The 27,874-nt window shown below is 45.2% G+C and overlaps 1 protein-coding gene across 7 annotated transcripts in view; it reads left to right on the top strand.

The window, feature by feature from the left end:
- Positions 1-27,874, top strand: part of Ablim1 (actin binding LIM protein 1) — a 202,373-nt gene that overhangs the window by 65,685 nt on the left and 108,814 nt on the right. For all 7 annotated transcript variants that reach the window (XM_034499328.2, XM_034499324.2, XM_076925713.1 and 4 more), the window contains exons 2-4: positions 750-884; positions 21,340-21,523; positions 24,227-24,336. In XM_034499328.2, the coding sequence (XP_034355219.1) occupies positions 750-884; positions 21,340-21,523; positions 24,227-24,336 (429 nt within the window). The remainder of the gene's footprint in view (positions 1-749; positions 885-21,339; positions 21,524-24,226; positions 24,337-27,874) is intronic.

The raw sequence follows: 27,874 nt of genomic DNA, 5'->3' as shown, positions 1-27,874 counted from the left end.
TCAGTGGACTGTTAGGCTGTGACCCCAAGGATGCCACTGACCCCCACATCTGTGGATCCAAGATTGTGGGGTAAGGTGTGTGTGTGTTCAACTCATGCTCAACAAATGGCTGAGTGTGTCCCTTACCTCATGGATCGTTTACCAAGGTCCATGTGGGTAGTTGGCTTGGGGGTGTCCAAGGTCCATGTGGGTAGTTGGTTTGGGGGTGTCCAAGGTCCATGTGGATAGTTGGTTTGGGGGTGTCCAGGGTCCATGTGAGTAGTTGGTTTGGGGGTGTCGGTGTTCATAAGTTCTTAGCTATCAGGAGGCAGATCAGCTTTACTTAGGGTGATTCGGGACTTATAAAGTTTAGGGGGACCGAGGGTAGGAACATCTAGGATGAGCAAGGGTCACTGGCTGAAGGCTTAGAGAACCAGAAGGCCTCATTAGCAAGGGGAAGCATTTCAGGAACCTCAGGTGCTAGCTGAACAGGTTTTGTCAGGAGAAAGGAAATTGATCCTGTAATCTAACTGAGGCCACATTTCCTTCCTCAGGTAGGGGGATGGGGGAGGGGTGGCTTAGCATTCCCCAGACAAGGTCAGAGAAGGAGAAGCCCCCTGCTAATGAAGGGAGTCTCCAATAGTGTGCCAAACCCAGGGGCTGTCTAGTTACAGTGGACTTTGACCTTAAGTTTTCCCACAGCCGAGTGGCTTATCTACCACTGTGTGGTGGGGACCTTCTCAACCGGATCATTTGCTGTTTCTTTCCAGTGGCCCATCCTCAAGACCCTCACCACTCGTCGGAGAAGCCTGTCATTCACTGCCATAAATGTGGGGAGCCATGCAAGGGCGAAGTGCTTCGGGTCCAGACCAAGCATTTCCATATCAAATGTTTCACCTGCAAAGGTACAGTACCTCCAGCGCCCACTTGGTACCTCCAGCACCCACTCAGTACCTCCAGCACCCACTCAGTACCTCCAGCGCCCACTCAGTACCTCCAGCGCCCACTTGGTACCTCCAGCACCTGCTCAGTACCTCCAGCACCCACTTGGTACCTCCAGCACCCGCTCAGGGGTGTGTAGCTATCAATACTCGGTCTCTGAATGTCACTCCAGACCCTCCGATGATGTCTGAATGCTTTAACAAGTTCTTAACCCATACACCTCTGGTTTAGCAGTAGATTCAACTTTAGGAGGACAGAGACCTTTTCAAAGCAAAGTCCTGGAACATTCATTGAGACCCTGATCCTGGGGGTGAGGGGTTGGGGAGGGGCATTATAGAAATAATACATCGAAAATTGAGTCTTGAAATTTCGTGTTTCCTATTTTTTTGTCCTCTATGAAAGAAGAGATTTCTGGTAAAATAACTTTGTTATTCACTATTTATGGAAGGACTTTTATCATGAGGTGCACACAGCTGGAGGATGGCTTGGTGGTCAGGAGCACTTGCTGTTTTTGCAGAGGACCCAGGTTGGCTCCCAGCACCCACGTGAGGGTTCTAACTACCATCTGCAGCTCTAGTTCCACAAGCTATGATACCATCTTTGGACCTCAGTGAACACATCATGTATATGCTTCATATATACATGTGTCGTCAAACATTCATACACATAAAATTTTAAAAACACAAAAACCCTTTTTAAATAAAAGGTCGGCTGCTAAGTCACTCTGCGTATGTGTGCTCACGCATGTCAAGAAGTGAAAAATTAACCCTCCATTCAGAAAAGCAACCTCCATCTACATGAGACCAACTTTCCAGGTCGCGTCCTGCAGCTCAGGAAGGATGGCTAGTTAGTCTGGACTCTCTGGTATATCACATCCGTGTCCTTCAGGGGAAGCGGAAGAGGAGAGCACTTGGTGTGTACTTTGAGAGACAAGTCACCGGGTTCTGGAAGTGTCTGGGTGCTTGGGATGTGCGTATGTACAGTGTTCAGAGAGGAGTGTGGGCTTCTGAGCCTGCTCCCTGGCTTCACTTTGCACTGCCCTGTGCTCTTGTCCTTGGACCCCAGGCATCCTAGTACAGACTCTGCACTGCTACCTAAGCCACTTGCCCATGGCCCAGAGGCACCCGGGTGGTTGATAAGCATCTAGTAGCCATCAAGTGTGTGAAAGAGGAGGTACTTTCCTGGACTCTGTGTCACATAAGCTTTCCAGGAGAGAAGCTAGAAGGAAAACACAGGAGAGGCGTGGGCGGAGTTAGTGCCATCCACTTAGCTCAGTGCTGAGTGCATGCAAGTGCTGACTGATGACTGTGTTATTACAGTCAGAGTTCTGTTAAATGCCTAGAGTGTAAGTGCTCTTGCCATAGGAAGGAACTGTCAACTAAATTGATTTAAAAGAAATGTTTTAATACTATATATATATATATATATACATATATATGTATTATACACAGACACATATATACATACTCATATAATATATAATATAAACATAATATATACATAATACATACATAATATAGACATAATATAAACATAATATATACATAATTTATATTATTTATGTATATACTATATACAATATGTAACATAATGTGTAATATATAAAAATAAAATGTATACCTTATACACATAATGCAGATATTATATAGTGTATATATTATACATATAATGTACATATTATATACAGGGGTTATTTGATCCCTCTTTTAAAAAGAACCCTCTGGGATAAGCGTGGCCAGCTGGAGTGTTCAGACATCTCACACGCATCCTCAGGGTGCATGGGTGCCGAGTGTACAGCTGTGTAGACCATGTGCTGTTACATCACCTCAAATCTGAAGTTTGCATGGGCCTTATACTGGTAACCATGGATACACAGTGCTGAATCTAGAGGAGCTGGGCCCCGTACACAGGCTCCACGTGCAGCATGTCTGAGGACTGGCTTCTGGTTCTCCCCGACTTGGGTAACTTGGTGTCAGCATTTTTGTAATCCAGCTTTTTGCTCATGAATTTCCACACACCTGGCTCATGAAGTAGATGAAGTGTGAAATAGCTACGACCTGTAAGTGATGGCAACCACGTGTCTGTCCAATCCCTCTACTGAACTCTAAGAGATTCAGAGACACAGCTCCCTGCCCTCTGGTGATTGCTTGGTTTTCTTATTTTCTGGTTTAAAGCCAATGAGTGGGCTTAGCTTCTTTATGTTGGAGATGTGTGCCTTGTTTCCTGCTGTAAATGCATTCTTGGAGTGTCACACGCTTTCCTTAGGCTGGCTCCTGTTTTAGAGCATGTGTTATGGCTTAGGAACTTGGCAATTTAGCAAAAAGCTCCTGAATCACAGAAAGTCATCTACCCCTGTCAGCTTCTGTCCTCTTGCAGGAGTCTGCCAGTGTGGCTGTCTTGTGTCCCAGGCCTCGGGGTTAGTCTTTTACTGCTAGAGGTGGTTGAAGCTCCCTAGGATACTCTGTAGGGGACGATCCATGGCTTCCCAGAGAGTCTAGAGATCAGTATTCAAAGCCACATGTGCAACTCAAAATATTCTAATAGCTGTGTTAGAAAGGTGAGAAGGGACAAGTCCATTTAATTTTCATAATGTATTTCATGTGGCTGTAGGTGTCAAAATACTATTTTAATTAGCGTAGCATTTGAACTGTCCGGCTTTTTTTTTTTTTTTCACTCTAACTTAACACTTGTCAGTTTGGACTCGTCCTATTATGAGTGTTCCAAGGCCACCTGTGGGTGGCGTCCGCCAGCTTGGACAGGACAATGCCACGGATTCCCTGAGGCTTGCATTCTTGAGCTTTCTCACTCCAAGTTCTCAGACGTCCTGTAGGAAGACTATGTGTTGCTTCACTACTCGTTGGTTTGCATTCTTTCTCTGTTTTCCTGATACCACTGCCTCCCACAACCCGGCAGCTAGGGGTTTTGTTGTTGTTTGTTTTTGTCAGATTTTACTACATATCTAGAGAAATGGAGGGAGAATTAAAGGACAGAGAGCAGGTGACAGTCGCCCTCAGGCCATCTCCGGTCCAGTGCGCTTCTGTTGACCAGTGCCTGTCTTCTACTTCTTTACTCCTTCCTTTCTTCTCTTCCTCCTTTCTCTTAAATTTTAAAAATTATTTTATTCATATGGGTGTTTTGCCTGAGTGTATGTCTGCATACCACATGCATGCAGTACCCACAGAGGCCAGGAGAGGGCGTTGGGTCCCTGGAAGTAGACTTACAGACTGTTGTGAGCCACCATGAAGGTACTGGATTTTGAACCCAAGTCGTCTGGAACAGAAACCAGTGCCTTACCCACTAAGCCATCTCTCCTTCCTTCTTTCTGTTTTCAGTTAAAAGACTGAATTTTTTTAAAGAGCAATTTTAAATTTTAAACAAACAAACAAACAAACATCCTGTACAAGCAGGGCCATTTTCCCATTTGCTGCCATTTTGAAAGGACTTAATCCTCCACAGAGATGGCCCTTCCAACCTATCAGATCGGGACGAAGGGTCTGTAAGTAGCCTCAGTGCCCAGCTCAGGACAGCTGTTCTCTTCCTTACACACCCACCCCTGACTGCAGCTGAGTTCTCACACACGGCTTACTTTTCCAGTTACAGCTGGAGTCTCTTGCTGTTCAGACAGCTAGTGAGCCAGTGTCTTGGAATGGAAGAGTTGGGGCCAGAGCATGTGTCAAAGAAGCTTTTGTCAAAAGTCAGTTCAGTGCTGACTGTGAACTCTCTCTGCTGTGCCCTCCCCTTCAGATACCCTGCTGTCTTGCACACATGCACACACTGTATCTGCAGAGCTTTATTTCGTGAGTGTGGCCAAGGATGTTTTCTGTGATTTGAAAGAACTAAGATTCCTGTGGCAGAGAAAAGAATAGATGAATGGTTTTTGCTTAAAACAATGGTCTTGAAAGAAGAGAGAGGACACTGGCCATCTTGCAGGAGAGCTAAGCAAGTGACAACATGAGAGAGTGTTGTTGTTGGGGCCAGAGAGAACACAGAGGGAGGAGCTGACATTTTAAGCTAAGTCCCAAAGACTGACTGGAAACAGATTTGGCCAAGAGATTGATTCTCTTAGTCTTCAGGGTAGCCTACCAGATCTGTTTTTTGTTTTGTTTTGTTTTGTTTTGTTGCTTTTATTTTCTAAATGCTTTAGAGTTTTCTTGTATTAAAAAAATGAATTTAGAGTATTTCCCTAAAAATATCTAAGAGAAACAATACTCACTAGGACTACTAATATATCAAAATATTACAAATATCTACTATATGATGGAAGTGAATTAAAACTCATATGTAAAAGATAGTTAAAAGTGCCCCACACTGAGACATCTGTCCCTTCTTGGAAGTCATTCCTTCCAGAGAAGCAAGCTGCATAAATATCCAGCAAGTTCACACCCAAGTGGAGGTGGATGCCCTGAAGGAGTTTTGAGGTTTCTGATTCTCCTGTAGGCATTGTATACAACCCACCAGAGCAAGGAATGGGGAAATGGAAACACTGTATCACTACAACACAGTGTATTCACAGACTGGATAGAATGTGAAGAGCTCATTGAAGCCACCACAGCCCAGGAACAACGTCACAGAATGAGCCAAAACAACTGCTTTCTGTTGCAGAATGATGGTTGACAATTAACAGAAAAAAGGGAAAGTTGCCTGGTAGGCTGACCAGAGCGCTTCCCTGTACCATGGCCCACAGTTCCTCCTACCATGGTTTTGTTTGTTTGTTTTTTTTTTAGCTAACTGTCTCTCTGGTAGATCACAAGTCCCTTAGAGGCAGGTTTCCTTTCCATTGTTTACTGCCCAGGGCAACGCCAATGTACAACACAAAGTACAAATGAACATGTCAAGAACTGTGTAGCTTTTTGATCCATTAGTCAATTCTGTGAGTGAAACAGGCTGTCGATGGTATTTATCACAAGCTTACTACCATGAACGTCCTCTGATGGAGTCTAGGCAGTGACTTCCAAGTCTATCTGTCCCTGTTCACTGAGCCACCACCTGCCTGGCAGAGGTAGCTGACAGAAACTTAAGTGGACACATGCTCTTGGGCTGTCCTTGCTACTGCTAAGACTTTGCCCTGTGCTCATGTGAGCACTGATCTTGGGCCAGTTTGTGGCTCAGTGGAATACTGGTAAAATTTAGAAACATGGAAGCTGTTCCTTGTATCCTCCAACCCCTGCCCAGAGCTGAGTCCAGGCTTTTAATACCTACTTGGAAGAATACTAGGCATTCAGACACAAATGAGAAGGCAGGAAGACAGGGCACGGGGACAACAAAGACATTCAAATGATCTTTCTTACCACAGGCAAGAAGCTGAATTCATGCTATTTTTCCCCCTAGGAAATTATAGGCCTGAGTGTGTGTTATGTAGTCTGTAACTGTGTGATCTTATCAAATAAATGTAATGCAAATCTTTTTAAATATTCAGTTTTAAGTTCCAAACTGGAATAAGTGTTCATATTTTCCCTTTAATATACAGTATATATACTCTGTAATATTTGTAATATGGATGAATGAAATGTTTATAGTTAAATGATATACTAATTATAGCCAGTTATTTCTAAATTATTACATCTAAGAGACTAAGTCTTGATTGCAGTAAATGTTTGGGAGTGGGGGAAGGAAGCTGTTATTTGTTTGGTTTTTATGTTTCCCAGTATGACATTTTCACACAGTGAGAAAATTATTATCCTTATTTTTAAGTCCATCTAATGTCATGAAACCAAAATTCTTTATGACAAAGAAATAACATTTTAAGTCTACAGGAGTGGTATCACCATTCAAATCTAATTATACCATTGAATATTGCTTTTTAATATTCTCAGTATTTTTCCTCGGATTGCTTCTTTGTAGGAAGGTGACCCTGGCATTTGATTTATCGCTCTGCTATACACTTGCCTTTTCAAATAATTATTAATAAGGGCCTATTTCCAAAGACATTGTGGGCCTGGGGTTGTAGCTCAGTGAGCAGGATGCTTGTTCAGTATTTACAAAGCCCTGGGTTCAGTCCCAAGTGTTGGATACATGCATCATGGTGCCACTGGGCTGGTAATTCCAGGATTACACTCAGGAAGTAGAGGCAGGGGGATTACAAGTTCAAGGTCATCCTCAGCTATATAGGAAATTTGAAGCTAGCCTGGACTACATGAGGCTCTTTCTCCAAAAATTAAAAATTAAGACATTAAGTAAATATCAGTAGTTGGTGAACGGCCAACAACAACAACAACAACAAAAAACAACAAACAAACAAACAAAAAACAGTTGTACTGGGGTGACCCTGGGCAAGTTTGGAGAGATGGATCCTGGAGTCCCCATGGGACTCCTCTCTGAAATGATGAGGCCACTCTGGTGGGTTTAATAGTCTACCTCATCACCTAGTAACTATGACAGTATAAGTGTCATCAAGCATTTTTTTTGGCAGACTTTACTTAGAGCTAGTGAAGATTTGGGAGTCATTTGACAGTAGTTTCATGCAGGAGCTAACTGTACCGGGAGCATTTCCCTCCTCTTAGTTTGTTCAGAGAAAATATTTTAGATTTTCTTTTTATTGTTGTGTACATTTGTGTGAGCATATTCCACATGTGCACATTACCTGTGGAGGCCAGAAGAGGGCGTCAGGTATCCCAGAGCTGGAGTTTTCACATGATTGTGAACCACCTGATGTGAGTGAGTGCTGGGAACCAAATTTTTGGAAGAGCAGCAAGCACTCTTTAGTTACCAAGCCAAGTCTGCAGCCCCAAAGCAAGGGTCCTATTATCTAGTCAAGTATTGTACATCAAATTGGAGAAAGACAGCAAAAATCGGATACTTTGATAAGATCTCCCAAGACCTTAAAACTTTTTTCCTATGTTTAAGTACAAGCAGAAGGACTTGGTGTCTTAGGTTTTCTATTGTGAAAACCAAACACCATGAGCAAAATATCAGTTGGGGAGGAAAGGGTTATTTGGCTCACACTTCAATTTTGTAGTCCATCGCTGAAGGAAGTCAGGACAGGAACTCAAGCAAGGCAGGAACCTGGGGGCAGGAGCTGATGCAGAGGCCATGGAAGGGGTGCTTCTTACTGGCTTGCTCCTCATGGCTTGCTCAGCTTGCTTTCTTATAGAACCCAGGACCACCAACACAGGGTCGACACCACCTACAATTGGCTGGGCCTTCTCCCATCAGTCACTAATTAAGAAAATGCCTTTCAGCCGAATCTTATGGGGGCATTTTCTCAATTAAGGTTCACTCCTCTCAGATCCAGAATTTAGGTTTGAGATGGCTTGCCAAAGAAAAGACATGAACATGTTTGACCAGGGTACCCAAGTGTGGCTGTGAATTTTCAATACATCAGGAGCAGCAAGGACACAGATTTCCCTCTCATCTGACCACCAGAACATCGCAGTGCTATTACATGGGTACTGGCTGCAAGGAGCTCTCAGACAGAAAACAGGCAGGCTGATCTGGGGTTGTACAAGTACAGTTTGTTGAACAACATACAGACCACACCATGATCCTGTAAGACTGTAAGGACAATTGAGCCTCTGCCATTTGGGGAAGAAAGATAAGCCTCTATGTGGTTTAGGACAAATGTGACTTCATCCTTGCCTGAAAGAATTAAGTTTATCTGAGGTGAATGCCAAAGAACCAGCCACATCTGTGGCTCCTGAGTCCAGCTGTGGAGCCTTGCAGACCACAGCTGCTGCCAAGAGCACACATCACTCACACCGCCTTGTGCTCCATGTGTGGTCCCTTATAGTAGTTTGTCCCTTTATAGTGGTTTGGTAGAAAATGATGCTGATAAATCCACCTAGGGTTTCCTTGGGGATATTGTTATAATTCCAACTCAAGATGGCGGCAGCCCTGTGATTCTGAGTCAATCATCCATCTATGGACCACTGAAATCCAGTGATTAGCAATGAGGAAAATTTGGTCTATTCTAGCAGCGGTTATGAATGCTGGTCATAAACAGACATTTATTTATTCAACAAATACCTGAGTGCTTAGCTGCTCAAAGATAAGTCCTGCACGATTAAGTTATGAATATAAATTAAGACTCTGTGCCTTCTACGGGTGTTAATCAGAAATTCAAATGATCATGCAGATATAAGTTAACCATAGAGAGAGGTAAAATCAAGGGACAGCAACTTGAGGTTTAGGAGAGGCACACGCTCACAGCACTAAGGCTGTTGGGAGCGTCTTATGAAAATATCCCGACAAAAGCAACTTGGAGGAGAAAGGGTTTATTTTAGCTCAGAACTCGTGGTATGTGGGTAATTGTGGCTGGAGAAGCAGGGTTCCTCCAGGCTGGAAGTTAGGTATGGTTGTTGTGGCTCCACCGTTCCTCACGGCGTGGTCCCAATGACATGAGAAAGTCCATGGGTTTTTACAGGCTTTAATGTCATGGTGGATCATGGATGGATCTGGATGCACCCCCCCCCCAAAAAAAAACCCAAGGCAGACCTGAGTTAAATAGGGAGGGAGAGACGAGGGAGGGGCTGGGGAATAATGCTTAATTGGCTCCACCCTCTGGCCTTCAGGTACCTCATAAGTATGTAAATCTCTCTAGGGCCTGAGACCTGTTCCTCATGACTGTTGGCCATAGACCTCTCTGTGGGAGGGGTTGTTGGAGGGCTGAAGCTAAATGTAAAGAACCAGAGCCTGGGAGCAGAGCTGAATTCCTGCTGTCCAATAAGGTTCCGGGGTTCCAAGCTTGTGCTCGACCAAGCACCCAGCTGCTTCTCACAGCCCACCGCTCCACAGTGGTACCTGGTCACATCAGGTTCACAGTCGGGAAAACAGTGAAATGGATATATTTTGCATCAACCTGGTCCTGAGGCTGGTGAAAGGCTGAGAAGTAAAGCCTTTGATAAAGCTATGGAGGGGCGGAACTGTAGTAGGGTGAATTTGATCTGGAGCCACCAGGAAACCGGCCTCTGAGCATGCAGTTGGGGGATTGTTTTGATTGCATCTCCTGAGATGAGAAAGACCCACACGGTGGATGGCACCATCTCCTGGATCCCAGACTGTAAACAGTGGGAAAGAGAACTGAAAAACACATTTATTCATTTATCCTTCTCTGGAAAAGAAACAGAGGCCAGAGGCTTTGTGTGTTTGTGGTAAGTGGAGGGACAGGTGGCAAAGAAGGCTCTGCCCACTGCCACCCCTAGAGGGAAAAGTCTGAAGTGTTCCACATGTATGCTGTGACATTATACACATATACACACAGACACACACACACAGACACACACACAGACACACACAGACACACACAGACACACACTGACACACACACAGACACACACAGACACATATACACAGATACACATATACACATAGACACACACAGACACATACACAGAGACACATACACATGAAGAGACACACACAGGCACACATACACAGACACACACACAGAGACATAGACACAGACATATACACACGGACACAGATATACACACACAGACACACAGACATATATACACACATAGATACACACAGACATACACACAGAGACACATACAGAGACACACATATAGACATAGACACACACAGACATACACATAGAGACACATACACATGAAGAAACACACACAGAGACATAGACACACACAGACATACACACAGAGACACACATACACACATAGACACACATACACAAACACATGCGAGACACACACACAAACACACAGATACACATACAGACACACACACATAGAGACACATACACAGACATACAGACACACAGACACACATAGATACACACAGACATACACATAGAGACATATACACACAGAGACACATACAGAGACACACACACAGACATAGACACACATAGACATACACATAGAGACGTACACACGCAGAGATACACACAGAGACACACAGACACACATAGACACACTAGACACATACACACACAGACACACACAGAGACACACAGACACACATAGATACACACAGACATATACATAGAGACATATACACACAGAGACACACACAGACACACAGACATAGACACACAGAGAGACACAGATACATAGACACGCATAGACAGACCCGCATAGACACACACACACTAAAGAAAAGTAATAAAAATGAAAACCTAAAAGATGGCACTTTTAAGTAGCTTTATTTTTTTTTTCTGAAAGACTAGAGCTAGTTTTCTAGTTATTTTTAGTTATGTCGTTTGAGATTTCTGAAGACCGATTGTCTGTGGAAGATGTCAGATCGTATGCGTGCTTCTCGGGGGTAGTATTGTCAGACATCTTCCCATAGACTTGCATTTCAGTAGGCAGTTGCCACTTGACTGTGTTAGAGGGTGTGAAAAATGATATTTTTGATAGCTTTAAAAATTCTTCTCCTTTTTTCTATAATGTTCCATCTATCAGTAGAGTCTGTCTCATCAAACATTCCTTCTGGGAGGCTGGAGAGGCAGCTCAGTAAATAAGAATGCTTGCTGCGTCGACGTGAGGGCCTGAGTTCAGGTCCTACCACCCACAGAAAATGCTAGATGTGGCCACGTGTGGTCGTAGCTATGCCAACTAAAGTTTTGTCAACTGGACACCAGCTAAGGTCATTTGGAAAGAAAGGCACTTCATTGAGAAAGCAGCTCCCTAGACTTGCCCTGTAAGCATGTCTGCATTGTCTTGACTGATGGTGGATGTGAGAAGGCCCAACCACTGTGGAGGCTGTGTGGGGCTAGAGCCTCCTCCTCGGGGCGTGGCAGAGTTGGTGGAGTGCTGGTTACTGGGGAAGGGCCAGAGGATCAGATGCTGAGCAGGCGGAGCTGAAGTCTCACTCTTACCTTGTGAACTTGGAGGGGCTCCGTGGGAGATCAGATAGACTGAGAACCACTTCTTACTGGTACAGATGTCAGTTCATGGACACACATGGAACTTTCTCTGCAGCCTTCATCTTGGTGCATGGGATTTTAGAAGAGGCAGAGATGTGGCAGCTCAGTTTGGGGGCCAGGAAAGAGGAAGGGACGAGAGAGAGAGAGAGAGAGAGAGAGAGAGAGAGAGAGAGAGAGAGAGAGAGAGAGAGCGAGCGCGAGCCAGACAGACAGACAGACAGACAGACTTAATGACTACCTGCTTCCCAAAGTCCAAAAGTGTGGCCTACTGTGAGATTTAAATCCTGGTCATAAGCAAGGCTGGTCCTTTTAAGCATAGACAGCTTCATTCTCTCTCTCTCTCTCTCTCTCTCTCTCTCTCTCTCTCTCTCTCTCTCTCTCTCTCTTTCTCCCTCTCCCTCCCCCACTCCTTTCGCTCTCCCTCTTCCTCTCCTTCTTATCCTCCCTCTTCCCCACCCACCTTCCCCTTTCTCTCTCCCTCTCCCCCTTCCCCTTCTCCACCCACCTCCCCCTTTTTCTCACTCCCCCACCCACCTCCCCCTTCCTTTTCCTCTCTTCCCCTCCCCTTCCCCCCTCTCTCCTTTTCTCCTTCCCTCCCTTCCTTTTAGTATATGTATCAAAACAAAGGTTTGCTTGTAAGGCAAGCAACTGAAGTTGAGCGTATCCCCCCCCCCCCCCCCCCCCGTATCCCTGCCTCATCCACATACCTTGTGCTCATTTTAACCCCTGAAGCCCTGTGTTGAGGTCATCTATGCAATGGTAAAAGACTTCCATACTTGTGTGTTTATATTCTGGGTGGTGTCTGTCTTTCTTGACCTGCTCGTAAGCAATTTTGTTAGCATATGAAATTCTACAACAAATTCTAAAATACTATGTTGCCAATGCTTTTATTAGTAAACAGAGGTTCCAAAAGCTTCCTTTGTAACCAAGGCTCTTATGATCATATATTCAAACTCTGACTTAACTCAAATCCCCGAAAGCATTGCTTTGGGGCCCATTTTCTATCTGGTTGACCTTGTAAGTATCATCTCACCCAGAAGTGGTCACTGATTGATTTCAATGTGCATTTAGAAGTCGATGAAGAGAGCTAAGAGTCCCTTTCTGAGGCTTGCCGTTCGAGTCCAAGCGTTTTCCGCAGAAGTTATTTCTGGCAGAAGCTGCCCCCGCACATCATTGTTGGTGAGTGCTGTTGAGCTATTTTGAGCTCTGAGCTACAGCAATAGCCCTTGTGAGCTACCTTTTGTGGTCGCTTCAAGCTCGCAGCTCTGCATTTCAGTCCAGAAATGGACTGAGTCAGTCTGATACTGATTGAACTCTGAGTACATAATGAAGGCCGATGTTACCATCTTGATAAAAAAAAATCTGTGAGGAAAAGAATAAGACAGAAAGGTTTACAAGAAATCACTGGGGGACCTGGGAAGATGTTCCTGAGACTGAGAGCTTGGTGCACGAACACAAGGGCCTGAGTTTGAACCCTCAGCACCACGTGATCATGTACACTTGTGACCCCTGCACTGTGAGAGCAGAGACAGCACATCATAGAGGTATTGGCTGCCAGCCTAGCTAAAGGCTCAGCAAGAGACCCTGTCTCAAAGGAGTAAGACAGAGAGCAGCAGAGCAGGACGCCCAGCGTCCAGCTCTGGTCTCTGACATATGTGCTCATGTGCACACACTGTGTGCATGTGCACCCCACATGTGCACACTGAGGAAGAGGAGAAGAAACATTTGGTATTCACAATGATAATCCAAGAGTAATGTGTGTGTACAGGGGCAGGGGGTCCTGTTTCCTGGCTCCGTCACATCTGAGTCTTCACCACACAAGATGCACAGCCCCACGAAGCACAGCATCAGAACAGGCTCTGACCTCGACCTGGGGGAAAGTAGTTTCCAGAGCAAAAAGCCTGCATGCTTGGAAAGGAAAGGGGGCAGCCCTGGCTGCACACCCCTGCTCCATGCAAGACAAGCTTGTAAAGGAAAGAGTAACCCTGGCTGTATGCCCTGCTTCAGGTGGAAAAGCTCAGAAAGGCCCCTCATGCCTGTGGGTTCTTTGTTCCGTAGTATTGGGTATTGATCTTAAGGCCTTAGGTATCCCAGGCAAGGGTTCGACCACTAAGCTGCTTCCTCAGTTCTTGTGTCCTGTGACAGGAGGATTGCCAGCAGGATACTAGACAGCCAGTGCCTTCCCCAGAAAGTAAAGAGAAGAGCCTCAAAGGCTGCTGGTCCCCCATTAAGATCCCTATGGCTCATGTTTCCTGGGTCTTACTGCTGAGAACTGGCCAGGCCCACTTGGAATCAGCAGCCTGAGAAGGTACAGTCCCCAGCTGCAGATGAGGAAGGGTCTCTCCCCTGATGCCCTGGAACCCCCTTGAGGCGGATGTAAGTCTGAGCATCGACTGACAGGTGGACCATCCTCTCCCCGCCCCTCCCCCAGCCGACGCCCCTCCCCCAGCCGTCGCCTCCGCGCTCTGTTCTCCTTCTGTTGTATGGTATTTTTACAGCCCAGGCAGCTCTTGTTCAGTTGTTATTTTAAGATTTAAGCTTTTTAAAAAAATGTGCTCGTTACTAATTTCACAACTTTGGTATAAAAATTTCTTGGATGCACATATCCCCCACTTACCCAGTAAATTTTACTCAGTGGTTCGTAGAGTGGATTCGAGAGCATCACATCAACAAGGCTCTGGGCTGCCTGTAGTCAGACCTTAGTGGTGGGGAAGCAGGGCAGCATTCAGCAGCTCTGGGTGCGGAATGCTTTAATAATTGATCCTGGGAAGGAAGGCTGGCAGCCTGGGCTTTTAATGAGCAGAATCTGTGATTTTCCTAGGAAATACGTTAAAGTCAGGGAAATGTACATGTTTCATTTGAACTCAACCTCACAATGTTATTTATTCTGTGATCATGTAGATGTAAGGCAGTTGCTTTGTGCTATCATTTAAAGGTACTAAAGTCCTTTTACAAAACAAAATAGGGGGCTGGAGAGATGGCTCAGAGGTTAAGAGCACTGGCTCCTGAGTTCAATTCCCAGCAACCACATGGTGGCTCATAATCATCTATGAGATCTGGCGCCCTCTTCTGGAATACATGCAGGCAGAACTCTGTATACATAATAAATAAAAATATTTAAAAAAAATTTAAGGTCTGATGATTCAGTGGGTAAAGGCACCTGCGGTCTGAGCCTCAGTATCTGGTGGAAAGAGAGAATCAACTCTCTCACACTGCCGACCATACATGCTGTGGTGTGTACATACAGACGCACATAAAATAAATAAGACTGTAATAACGGGGTTGGAGAGATGTCCCAACAGTTAAGAGCATTTGATGCTTCTCCAGAGGATTCCTGTTCAGTTCTCAGCTCACAATTGCCTGCGACTCCAGGTCCAGGGGACCAGGTTCCCTTTTCTGGCCTCTGTGGGTACCCCTGCACTTAGACATGTGCATGAGCATGCAAACACATAAACACACATGCACGCACACACACTTGACATGCATGCACACACATGCCTATGAACACACAAAAATTAAAATAGTAATTAAAATGTTTTAAATTTCTTTTGAAATTTGTTTAACATTCACCTTCAGAGACTTTGAGTTAAAAGAGCTGAGTCAGTGGGAGTGTAACGTCCACGACTCTCCCACAAACACAGAACGAGTGTGTCAAGGACATATGCTATTCATGAGTGAGGGACCCTGAGGCCTGGTAAAGCTGTGTTGCGGGAAAGCCGAAGGCACAGGACTATGGGCCTTCCAAAGAGGCGTCAAAGATGGCTGCAGGGGAGAGAAAACTGATCGGGCTGCAGCAGGGTGATAAGATCAAGTGTGAGTTGTCTTAATGGTCCCTGGCAGAGCAGGCACCAGAATTCAAAGTCTGGGCCTTCAGTCAATGGTAAAGAGCTCTTCAAACCACATCTATCAAACCACATCTGGTTCCAGGATAATGAAATGACCCCATGAGCTGCTACCCGAAGCCCCAGGCTGACTCTGGAAGAATGTGATTTCTTCCTTCTTCTCTGTGATCAAGTTTCGGATATATTTCTTTAAAAGATTCACTTATTTTTACTTTATGTGTATGAGTGTTTGCCTATGTGTATGTATATGCACCACATGGCTGTAGCGCCTATAAAGACCAGAAGAAGGCATCAGATCTCCTACAACTGGAGGTACAGATGGTTTGAGTTCTCACATAGCAACCAGGAGCAGAACCTGGAGGTTCTGAAGGAGCAATAATTCTCTTAGTTAGGGATCCATCTCTTCATCCTTGACCCCAGCTTCTTCTAATGTTTTAATTATTTTATTTAATTATTTATATGCAGGTGTTTTGCCTGCATGCATGCATGCATGCATGTGTGTAATGCCTGCAGAATCCAGAGAGGGTACTGGATCTCCTGGGACTGTAGTTACAAATGCTTGTGAGGTATCATTTGGGTGCTGGGAATGGAACTTGGGTCCTTTAGTAGAGAAGCCAGTTCTTCTCTTAATAGCTAGGCCATCTCTCTAGCTCTCCCACCCCCCAAAAATCTCTTAATGTTGTTGTTATTATTAAAGGTGAGCTTCCATTGACATGTGGGTACTTTGAGCAATTAGGTTCTCTGAGATAGAAGACAGAATTGGGGTGTCCAGGAACTGGGGTGATTCAGGGAAAAAAGTTCTAGCTTATGGGCACCGAGTTTCAGCTTTTCAAGAAGACAATAGTTCTGTGGATGGATAGTGTGTGGAAACTACAGGCAAATAAGCCACTGAATTGTCCACCTAAAAATTACTAACATGGTGAATCAAATGTTCTAGGTATGTTATCACCACTAAAAGGAATGCTTTTAATGAGCTGATTGACAGGCATATGAAAGTTAATTGTGCTTACCTTCCCAAGAGAGCCAACTTCACAGTCCTGTTTTGTGAGTTCACTCTGTCATTTGTAAAAGCATATGTAGAAGTCTCTAAGAATTGACTTCTCAAGATTCTTTGCTTTGTGATCTTTGTTCTCACTTAATGGTAAATCATCCATGATGCTTGGTCTAATCCACTTCAGCGCTAGCCCCATTCTCATGGGAACTCAGACTGTCCCAAGTGGATTCTTTTCCTGACAATACACTGTTTTTAATAAAATCGCTTCCAGGCAGAAGGGCAATGCTGACACTCGGTGTAAGAAATGATGGCAAGAAGGCACAGGGAGGAACGGGTCCTGGGGACGTTCACGGAGGAACTAGCCTGGGCTTTGTGACTGCTTGAAAATATTGGTGTCGGGTGAGAACGTGGATACGGCTAGAGGTTTACGGACACAGGGAATAGCAAGCATCTCTCACAGGTCTTTTAGGGGTGGTGGTAGCACAGAGCTGAAAGGACGGAGCCACTGGAAGAGGCTGTGTTTGAAGCCAACACTCTGTTCCCTGCTCAGTTACAACCACAGTCTAAAGCTTGCAGGATACACACTATCTAGACAGAGATCACTGACTGATGATCCTTTGCTCTAGGATTGAGGTTGAAGTAGGTAACGTCTGTTTCCGGGGAGACCTTATATGAGGAAGGAAATGGTGTCTGGGGGAGTTCCCTATGTTTAGGGTCCTTTAGGAGGAGACAGAGGAGAAGGAGGAGCCTCCAATTATGTCACTGTCACCCCCATTCTGGTCTTAGGTGATGTCATGATGTTTGACGTAATGCCTAGATCCAGCTGCATAGGGTTTTTTCCTCTCATTCACTACCTGGTGCGTGTACCACAGATCTCTGCCCCGTTAAACACCGTTTATGTTATCACCTAAACCGCCATACATAATGCTAGAGTTGCCGGATAACATGGCTTGGCTTTGAATTTCAGAGAAAAGCCAAATCAGATCACAACACGGCACAGTTTGTCACCTCCCAACTGTGTTGCCAAGTCATGTTGTAGGGCTATGCTAGGTTCATGAAATTACAGTTTAATTAAAGAGAGCATGCATGCGTCAATCCCACAAAACCACTTTCAGACAGAGAAGCCCACACAGAGGCACCCAGCGAGCAGGCAGCAAGCAGAACGCACGTCTAAAAGGCACTCCCTTTGAAGGGAGCCTGTGGTCTGCGTTAGCTTGAAGCTCACCTTGCTCTGGTCATGGGGAATCTGTGATTTTTATTCCCAGCCCAGGTGACTGGACAAGAGCAAAGGGGCTGGTGAGTCTAAGTCCACCGTTTGTCCCTTCTCAGAGCTACAAGAAGTAAGTTTGAAGGAACAAATGAGTCATGAAAACTGGTGGTGACTCCCAGGAGTGGAACTGGTGGGAGCCTGCCAAGTATGAGGCAAGATTCAGTTTGATTATACTGTACTGTTCTATGTATTATATTAGATGTAGAGATTAATAAAAACTCTTGACCATAAAATGTTCTGACATCTCAAAGGTGCACACCTATGAAATTACTGAAGAGGACTCTCTTGAGGGTCCCGTGATGACCCTACCCCATCCCCAAGGATTATTTCTGCTCTACGAATCTGAGGTCAGAACTAGGCTGGTCCATGAGCTCCCAGCATGGTCCTCTTGGTAAGGAGGAAGCTGGTGTGAGAACCAGAGATGCAGGAAAAGATGCTGACAGTTATAGGAGGAGACAGCCATTCTGAGAACATGGTTGTAGCATTATTTATAGGCTGGTTAGTTTCCAGCAGACGGTCTCTGGCCATCATCTTAGGTCACTTGGTTTTCAAGAGCAATGTCAGAGCTGTGGAGTGTTGGTCTAAACAAGGACCAGGGAGTCTACACGGAAAGCTTGTGATTTCTGTATTGTCTTGACTCTTAAGAGTTCTAACTGATAGGGGAGGGGATAGGTCATGATCTCACTGAGTTAACACTGCATTAGACAGGGTTCTCAAACTTTCCTATTCTAAACCCCTTAACACCTGGGAAATTTTTATACTACTCTGGGTGGGTAAATATCTAAAATAAGTATATAAATCATACATCTTCTGATAAAAAATCATAAAGAAATGTGTAAGGAAAAAAATCTCGCTGGGGGGGGGAGGGAGTCTGGCAGCGGGGTTTCGGTGGCGGGCTTCCCACACCGCTGAGGAGGGTCCCACATTCACGCAGCTGTCGGTGGGTGGGCCAGCGGCTGCATCAACAAGGATCCAGGATTTCAAAAGCTGGCAATCTGGCGGAGAGACCAGACGACACGTGGAGTCCGGTTTTCCAAAGCTTTATTGTTCATGGCGTGTTGAGTGGATATAGATGGTATGTGCTTCCCCGCCAAAAGCCAGGGGAGCAGGACTTTTATAGGGAGGGGGGAAAGGGGAGGGAATAACTTAATTACGCCTCTGGCCTTTTGATAATTCATTAATATTTAAATCTCTGGAGGTGGAGACTTGTTAATCACACCCTCTACCTGTGTCCTACGTGACTGAAGGTGGCAGGTTAAATGGAGTTACTTCATCCAAGGCCCAACAGAAATGTATTTTAAAAACAGTTCTTTGTTATACATATAATTTTTACCATTAAATTCTCAAGTGGATTTTTATACTACTAGGATAGCGCTCTTGTTTACTTTTTTACATAAAGAATACTGGCTGAATATTTGAGCTGTGGCACAAAGGGGAGCTTCAGTGGTTTTTAGACTCCAGCAATATTTTGATTTTATAATCATCCATGCTAAGAATGCCACCTTGCATAAATACATGTAGAAAATGGCAGAAGTGTGTTTAAAGTCGTTTCAGAAATTATTGGAAATTGTGTCCTAATCTCAAGCCGGAATTCATTTAATGATGATTTTTTTGTGAAAAGCAAGTCAGCAGCTGAGTCAGGAAATTTTAGAATCAAACACAAATATACGAATTTGATGCTCACGTGCTGAGCAATGACAGTAGGGAAATGTCCTTGATTCCCACTATTAAATCATTATTGTTGCAGGTACCATAGAAAACAAACAAACAAAAACACTGCAATTCATAACACACAGTAGTTGTGAACCTGAGAGGAGCAATGTACACTTGTACTGACTGGCTGATGGCAAGCACAGTACAAAGTGCATATATTTATATATTTTGTTCAGACTCACAGCTATTTGGTAAAGTCTTGCACTGCCCTGTGGGTGACTGCCACCTCCGATTCACTGCACTTGATTTTGAATTAATTTTTGATCCTTACTCATTCAGAAATTGTGTGTGTGTGTGTGTGAGACAGAGAGAGAGAGAGTGAGTCAGAGAGAGAGACAGAGAGAGAGAGTCAGAGAGAGAGACAGAGAGAGACAGAGAGAGACAGAGAGAGACAGAGACAGAGAGAGAGAGACAGAGACAGAGATTCCCAAGACAGGGTTTCTGTGTAGCCCTAGCTGTCCTGGAACTCACTCTGTAGACCAGGTGGGTTTGAACTCAGAGATCCACCTGCCTCTGCCTCCAAGTGCTGGGATTAAAGGTGTGCGCCACAACGCTTAGCTCATGTTCAGAAAAGTTTCACTGCTTTGTTTCTAATTTCCTTTTGCAACCCCGCCTTCGGTTATACGACCATACTCCTTTTAAGAGCCTGTATGTTATACTGTTAATGAGTCATGGGAACTCATCAGAATAACTAACCCTGTGTTCTTGCAAATCCCTAGGAGAGCCACTTAGTGACTGAGCTCACTTTTCTCCCACCCCACCTGAGGGTCTGCTCTAACTGTTTACGAGAAGGATCAGAAAGGAGTCTGCGCCTTACCTGAGGCTGCCCTTCCCTGGATGGGAGTCACCTACCCTTGGAATACAGAGGCTAAGGCTGGAGAGGCCCGGCTTTAGCTGCCCCTTCCCTGGCATCTGGCAGGAGATAGTCTTTATCAGGGGTTGCTCTAGGCTTGGTTTGTGGACAAGTTGTGGCATGCTTGAGTTTGTCTAAGCACGCAGAATAAGCCCTGGCTCCTGGCAACCCTGCTTCCTACATTGTCCCTGTCACCCACAGCTGTACGATTTAAAAAGTGATAACAAAATCCAGACTCAACAAAGCATCCTCTTTTGCATGTCCCGAGATCACAGATGACAATTCTGTGTTGGTCTTGTCCCTTCCCTTCCCTTCCCTTCCCGGCCTGCCCATTCTCATGTCTCATATGTTACATCACATGGTCAGTGTACCCTATTTCCTGCACAAAGAAACAGCTTAGGCCCCAACTGCTTCGTTGCTTTGGGGAAAGATTTCCAATGTGTGGAAAAAAAAAATGGTCACTGGAAACTTCAGCTGTCACTGTTGCTATAGTAGGAACCTATTACTCAGTGATCTTGGCCCAAATCAAGTAGCTGTGTGGGCAAGCAGTGGGCACCTTTCCTAACAGCATTGCCAGGGACACCTTAGTCAGCATCCCAGAGAGCCCAAATGGGCATATCTTTCTATCACAGACTGACTGACTGTTGCTGAGAATCTTAGATACCACTGAGACCATTGAAACCTAGCCAGTGGATTTTACTTGTATGAGATATTGCATGGCTCCCAGGGGATGGGGGTTGGGGTGGGGGTAGGAGGGGTTGTCAGGAGAAAAAGCAGAGCCCAGTAATAAATGACTCTTTGTGCCAGTCCACTCCCTGTCCCCAAACCATTGAGAGCACAGGGAGCCACCAGCATCTGGTAGAAGGCAAATGTTACCCAGAGATTTGGCAGGCGGTGACCAGTCATAAACTTGTCTTTCTACAGTGTGCGGCTGCGACCTGGCCCAGGGAGGCTTCTTTATAAAGAACGGGGACTATCTGTGTACCCTGGACTACCAGAGGATGTACGGGACACGGTGCCACGGCTGTGGGGAGTTCGTGGAGGGCGAGGTGGTAACTGCCCTGGGCAAGACCTACCACCCCAACTGCTTTGCCTGCACCATCTGCAAGTAAGTAGCCATCTTTCCCAAGCCTCTGGCTTTCTTCAACAGACAAGTTGAAAAAAAAAAAAAAAAGCTTTGACAGCCTCCTCTGGTCCTGAACAGTACAGAGTCTTAAAATAGCCCTTTCCCAACATGTCTCTTCCTGGTTCTTGGTCTCTTTTTGCCTGTTCATTCTTGGTTAAAGTGCAGTACGGTTGGAAAGCTTTATTGGTATCCTCTGTAAAGCAGTGTGGTAGTTTGTAAGGGGCTGTATCTCAAGCCCAAAGGGGCCTGGATCTCAGGAAAGTTTTAATAAAGATGACACAGTAGGGAACAGACAGCTGCTTAGGATAAAGCTCATTTGGAAATGTGGGTGATTATGTGGACATGTTATGTAGTCTCTGCTAGCTGGGCACTGCACTGTGTGCCCACAGTCCCAGCATCCAGAAGGCAGAGGTGGGAGAATTCCGTGAACACAGGCATTCAAGACCAGCCCAGCCAAGACAGCACAACCTCCTCCTCCTAGAGATGAGATGGTGCCTTTGCTGTAGTTTGTGATGGTTGGCAGTGGTTCGCTAGTCAGATCATTAGTGTTTAGTTCTTTTTTGTTTCTTTCTTTGTTCTGCTTGAGATAGAATCTCATTATACAGCACTGGCCATTCTGGAACTGTGTAAATCAGGCTGGCCTTGAACTCCCAGAGATCCTCCTGCCTCTGCCTCTCAAGTGCTGGGCCATGAAGGCGTGCGCCACTATGCCTGGCTTTAGGAATTTCTTTTAGATAACATTTTCTATGTGTTTGTATACGAGTTAGGACTTCTGTCAGGTACAGTGGCAGGGTTGAGGAATTACGACAGAGATCAAATGGTCTACAAAACCTAGAGACACTAGTCATTGATGTTTTAGGGAAACTTCTGATTGTTAGGTGTCCGTGTAAGACAGCTTAATGAAAATGATCAGTCTGAGGGAAGGAAACGGGCACGGGGGGGGGGGGGGGGGCATGTGCTATTGTGTTTGGGAGCCACACATTATAAAAGGAAGATGCCTTTGACTCCTATAGTACACGGAGTCTGGCTTGTACCATAGAGGATCTGTGTGGAAGGGGGTCAGCCACACTCCTGGGATGATACACATAAAGGCACACTTGTTATCAATGTCCCCCAAGAGCTGGGTCACCCTGGACAGTGAGCCCCTGTACTTGCCCCAAGGATATTGCTTGCCTCACCCAGGTCCCGTCCCTGAGTGGAGACCAAAGAACACATGCTTGCTATACTGTGTTTATAGGCCCTTAAACGTCTAATATTCTCCTTACAGAACAGACTAGGGGCTTGTTCGGGTGTAGTGATGAGTGAGAAGCAAGGGGCCCCCTGCAGTACCACAGTGTAGTTTTAATTATTAACACAGGTCTAAGTCAGGTAGATGAGGCCTGTCCCTGCCTGTGGCCTCTTTATCTTTCCAGTGAAAAGGGGCAAAGCCATGTCAGAGAGGGAGCCACTGAACTGGGGACTTTTAATATTCAAAGGTGCAAGATTACAATCTCCCCCTCCACACACACTTGATAACAGGCACCAGTCATACGGGTGGGTTATAACAGGTCCAGCCATACCTGTGAGTGCATGGTTAGTTACCAGCATTAGGCCACGGGGAGATGGGTTAAGGGTTATGAACATACCAGTACAGGTCAGGAAGCGTGGACTTGCTCCGGACCAATGACTTCTGACTCGTCCATGTCTGCCTTTGGAGTTCCACATTTTCTAACTGACAGTCCCACACTAGAAAACTCCCATTGTTGAAGACTGTTGGTAAACTGGCTTGATGCAGTAAGCAAGCTTTGGAAACCTAACATGCGTGCAGAAGGTGCACTTTTGTGCTGTGTGCTGTTGCTGACGGAGGTCTAGCAGGAGAGCAATTTGTCTTCCTGACACAGAGACTGCTACTGAGTTTTACATCTATTTTCTGTCTATGAGTGCTGGGCCTGCATGTGAGTTTACCCTGTGCATGCCAAGTGCCTATGGAGGTCAGAAGAGGACGTTGGATCCCCTGGAAATGCAGTTATAGATGGCTATGTGCTGCCACGTGGGTACTGTTGAACCTGGGACTTCTGCAAGAACAAGTGCTCTTCACCACTGAGCCTGTGACTAATTCTCAAACATGTTTACAGCATCTCTCCCTATCACTTGCAGATTACAAGGGACTGGGTTCTCCAGTGCTTTGCAAATTCAGATGTCCAGAAAGGACAATCTAACTCCATATAGTTACTACAGAATATGGGACCAAGAAGGCTCCCACTTCTCCTGTAAGCTGTTCTCTTAGGGACGAGCCTGGAGCAACAGTGGGAATCCATGGCATTTAAGTGGGTTATGTTGTGGTTTTTTGTTGTGGTTGTTTCTGTTTTGTTTTAATGAAGATTTTTCTTATGGAAATCATTGCTCTGTGGGCTCCAAGGAGTTATTTGCTCAGACACCCCTCCACCTTAGAATGGAGCTAAACCATGCTACTTTCCAAGAAGGGAGCCTGTAGGACCAGTGCTCTCTTTTCATCTCATAATGAAGCGCGTACATTTGTTTGGCCCATGTCCAGTTGGCGGGCTTGGGGCATGGCTACATTTCAAACATTCTGCCTGCTGCTCCTCCAAGAAATCAATTTGCACGGGAGGGTAGCAGGCAAAGGGGTGAGGAGATGGAATGAAATTGCTGAAATAACTCTGAGGGCAAATGTCTTTCTGTCTCCAGGCGCCCGTTTCCACCCGGAGACCGAGTCACATTCAATGGGAGAGACTGCCTTTGTCAGCTCTGTGCACAGCCGATATCTTCCAGCCCTAAAGAAGCCACCTGCTCCAGCAGTAAGTGCCCTGTTCCTGCAGCTGCTGACAGAAACACCTTTGTAGTTTGAAGGTAGTTCAGGAATATGCCTTTCTTTTGAACAATCCTATTAGCGAACACCAAGTATAGTCTTATTTGGGACAATTTTTTTCTATGGAAAAAACATGCAGTGTTTACTAAAACCCAGACAGAGAGAAGCATCATCATTGTACCAAAAATACCCATATAGAATTAGATAACGAGCTGCCCATTTTTAAAACATTTATTAATTATTTATTTTGTATAAGTGCTGTGTCTTCACACATACCAGAAGAGGGAATCAGATTCCCTCTTGATCAGATGGCTGTGAGCTACTATGTGGGTGCTGGGAGTTGAACTCAGGACCTCTGGAAGAGCAGTCAGTGCTCTTAACTGCTGAGCCATTGCTCCAGCCCCCTCGAATTGTCCATTTTGACAGTCAACAAGGAAAAATAGTTATGAACCTGAACATTGAGATACCTTGCCCGTGACCACACCTCAGAGAGTGTGGCTTGGCTCACAGTTCAGAAGGTACATTTCCTCACGGGAAGGAAGGCATAGCTGTAAAGGAGGTGTGGTTTATGTGCTGACCAGGAAACAGGATAGGAAAAGCCAATGATCAACTGGGTGCTTTTTCCCTTAAAAATTATGATCATTGTATGTGGTACCATGGCATACATGTCCTTATGGGATGGATCGCCGCTCTGTAAGCCCTGAGGAGTCCAGGGGACAACATGAAGGCATCTGATCTCTCTCTCTACCATGGGATCCAGTGATCAAACTCCTGCCTCAGGCTTGTTCAGCAGGCTCTTTACCTGTGGAGACATCTCCCAGGCCCCTTTGTTTCCCTTTGGGTTACTTTGGGATCCTCTCCCAGGCTTTGGGATGGTGTTCCATAAATCCAGGGAGGGTCCTCCTTCCTCAGTTACATCTTCCTGGAAATGCCTTCGAAGATACACCCAGAGGAGCATCTCCTATTTCAGTCCAATCCGGTCAGGTTGACAATGCTTGGCCTCTCCCTGCACACTACCCATCTTTAGCTATAGAGGTTGAGACAGGAGAACATTGGAGACAGGCTAAATAATTGTTTCTCTGTGTTAAAATCACTGTCTCCACTCATATAAGATGCAGATGGGATAATTTCTACTTATCTCTAAATAATTTCTCTACTCACCTGGAAGGACTCTGACAATTGTTCATTTGATATTTACTGACCACCAAAATGTGTATCATCCTCCAAATGAAGATACAACCTTGAGTTTAGTGAATTCTCTCATCCTTAGGAAGCTTGCTCTCTAATGAGAGCACATACACAAGTTACCACAGAAAATACCTAATACGTGAAGGAAAAGAGAAGATAAGGTTTTCTTTTTAGGGAGCAGTCAGAGGAGGCCTCTGTAGAAGGTGACGCCTAAACAAATGTGGGAAGACAGTATACATGTATGCTGGATTTGATGTTTTCTATGATGATATTTCATCTGACCTATGGGAATCCAGAGAAAAACACCCCATAATAGACTCTTTCTTTTCATGAATACACTGGGAATGACATTGGACAGATCAAGTAATATCTATTAGTATTCTAAGCTGGGAACTGAGGAGTGATCAGGGAAGCTGTCTCACCTCTTTACTGAGGCATCAGGAGATAAGGCCAGAATTTGCCTCAGTATCTATGAATTTTTGGCAGTCCTCGGGAGACCTGGAATACATTCATTCCCCCCAACCCCCTTAAGCTCTCTGAGTTCTAGTTCCTAAGAGTAAGGTAAACATTTTCTATTCTGGACGGATTCTACACAATTTATAGCAGTGAACCCCAATCTTCCCATTACTGTGGAAATCTTTCACTTACTGCAAATGAGAATGTCTAGACCATCTACATAGAAATGGATTTTGACCATTGGGAGGGAGCAAGATACAGGACACATGACAGGATGCCAAACAGGTGTGTTTTCATAACTTACCACTAGGGGCAGCAGCCTGGCAAAAAAAAAAAAAAAAAAAAAAAAACAGGTGTGTTTCCATGACCTACCACTAGAGGCAGCAGCCTGGCAAGGAGCCCAGTAGGTAGTGAGACAGGGTCCTAGGCTGTGTGATGTGGTTTCGGGTCTTCTCAGGCTCTTGCTACCCTAGTCAAGTACAAGAGAAACACTGTAGGGACAGCGACCTTGGGAGGGAATGTCACACCATCCTCTAGCAGGGCTTACTTTGAAAATACATTAGTAAGACCCTTAGAAGGATTCTTCTGATGACAGTTGGAGTAGGCCTGCTGTGGGAGAGATTGCATTCCCATGATGCACTGGTGAGGTCCTGTAGTGTTTTGGTAGGTAGGTAGGAAACTTGAGACTGGAGACTGTGCTCAAGGTCACTGAAGCCCTCTATTGACAGGTGAGGGCAGATGCCAGTCTTCTGATCCCTGGGGTTTTGTTCTCTATTTTGTTTCATCTAGTAACTCTTGATCATTTGGTTTAAGGAAACAAACACAGATTCTTCCGAAAGCGTGTCCAGTTGCCGCAAGCCATGCAGTTTGGGAACATGTTCCATCATATGCTCATGGCTCTAGCAAAATGAGATTTTTTTTTTGAGACAGGATCTCACGAGGCCCAGGCTGTCCTTGAACTCACTGTGTAGACAAGGATGGTCATGAGTTCCTGATCTTCTCGCCTCTATTTTCCAAATCCTAGGATTATAGGCATGCACCACGACAACTGACAGATTTCTTTTTTCTTTCAAGAAGATACAGTATATCTATTAATTCTTTGAGAATTTTATACATACACGTATAGAAATTGATCGTATTTACTTCCCTCTCCTTCTGTAACTCCGCCTAGATCCACCCTTCCTAAGCTCACACCACTGCTCATATACCCGTGAGTGTGTGGGACCATCCACTGGAGTACGGTAGACAACTGAGAACCACACTGTGAAAAAAGCTGACTCTCCTCCTCCAATAGCCATGAACTGTTAATAGCTTCTGAGCTTGGGGCAGTGGTTTTTTTTTTTCTCCATCCCATGTTGTAATGTTGGCTGGCTTGTGTAGGACTTATGTAGATTATCACAGTTCCTATGAGTTCATGAGTACATGTCCTGTCATGTCCAGGGGACACTGTTTTGCCTTGATCTTCCCATATCTCTGATTTTGACAATATTTCTCCTCCTCCTCCTCCTCCTCCTCCTCCTCCCCTTCTTCCTCCTCCTCCTCTTCCTTCTTTTTCTTGGGAAGGGGTATGATATAGATGTCCCATTGATGGCTGAACCCTCCACAGACATTTAATCTATGTCTTTTGATCAGGTTGTGAGTTTCTGCTTTAATTGCTGTCTATTGCACAGGGAAACTTCTCTGATAAGGGCCGAGTGCTACGCTAATCTATTGGTATACAGAGTCATACAAATTTAGAAGGCAATTTGGTACTGTGTCCATTTAGCAGAATAATAGTAATCAGTTTTCCCCTGCAGTCTTATCAACTCCCAGCCAAGCTTTCTCAGCCAGATTTATAGTACCAGGCATGTGTTCCCTCCTGTGGAATGAGCTTTGAATCCAGT

The sequence above is a fragment of the Arvicanthis niloticus genome, chromosome 1 (genome assembly GCF_011762505.2).
Source record: "Arvicanthis niloticus isolate mArvNil1 chromosome 1, mArvNil1.pat.X, whole genome shotgun sequence".
Taxonomy (NCBI): domain Eukaryota; kingdom Metazoa; phylum Chordata; class Mammalia; order Rodentia; family Muridae; genus Arvicanthis; species Arvicanthis niloticus.
Note: the sequence above shows the minus strand (reverse complement) of the source record. Positions and strands in the feature narration are given on the sequence as shown.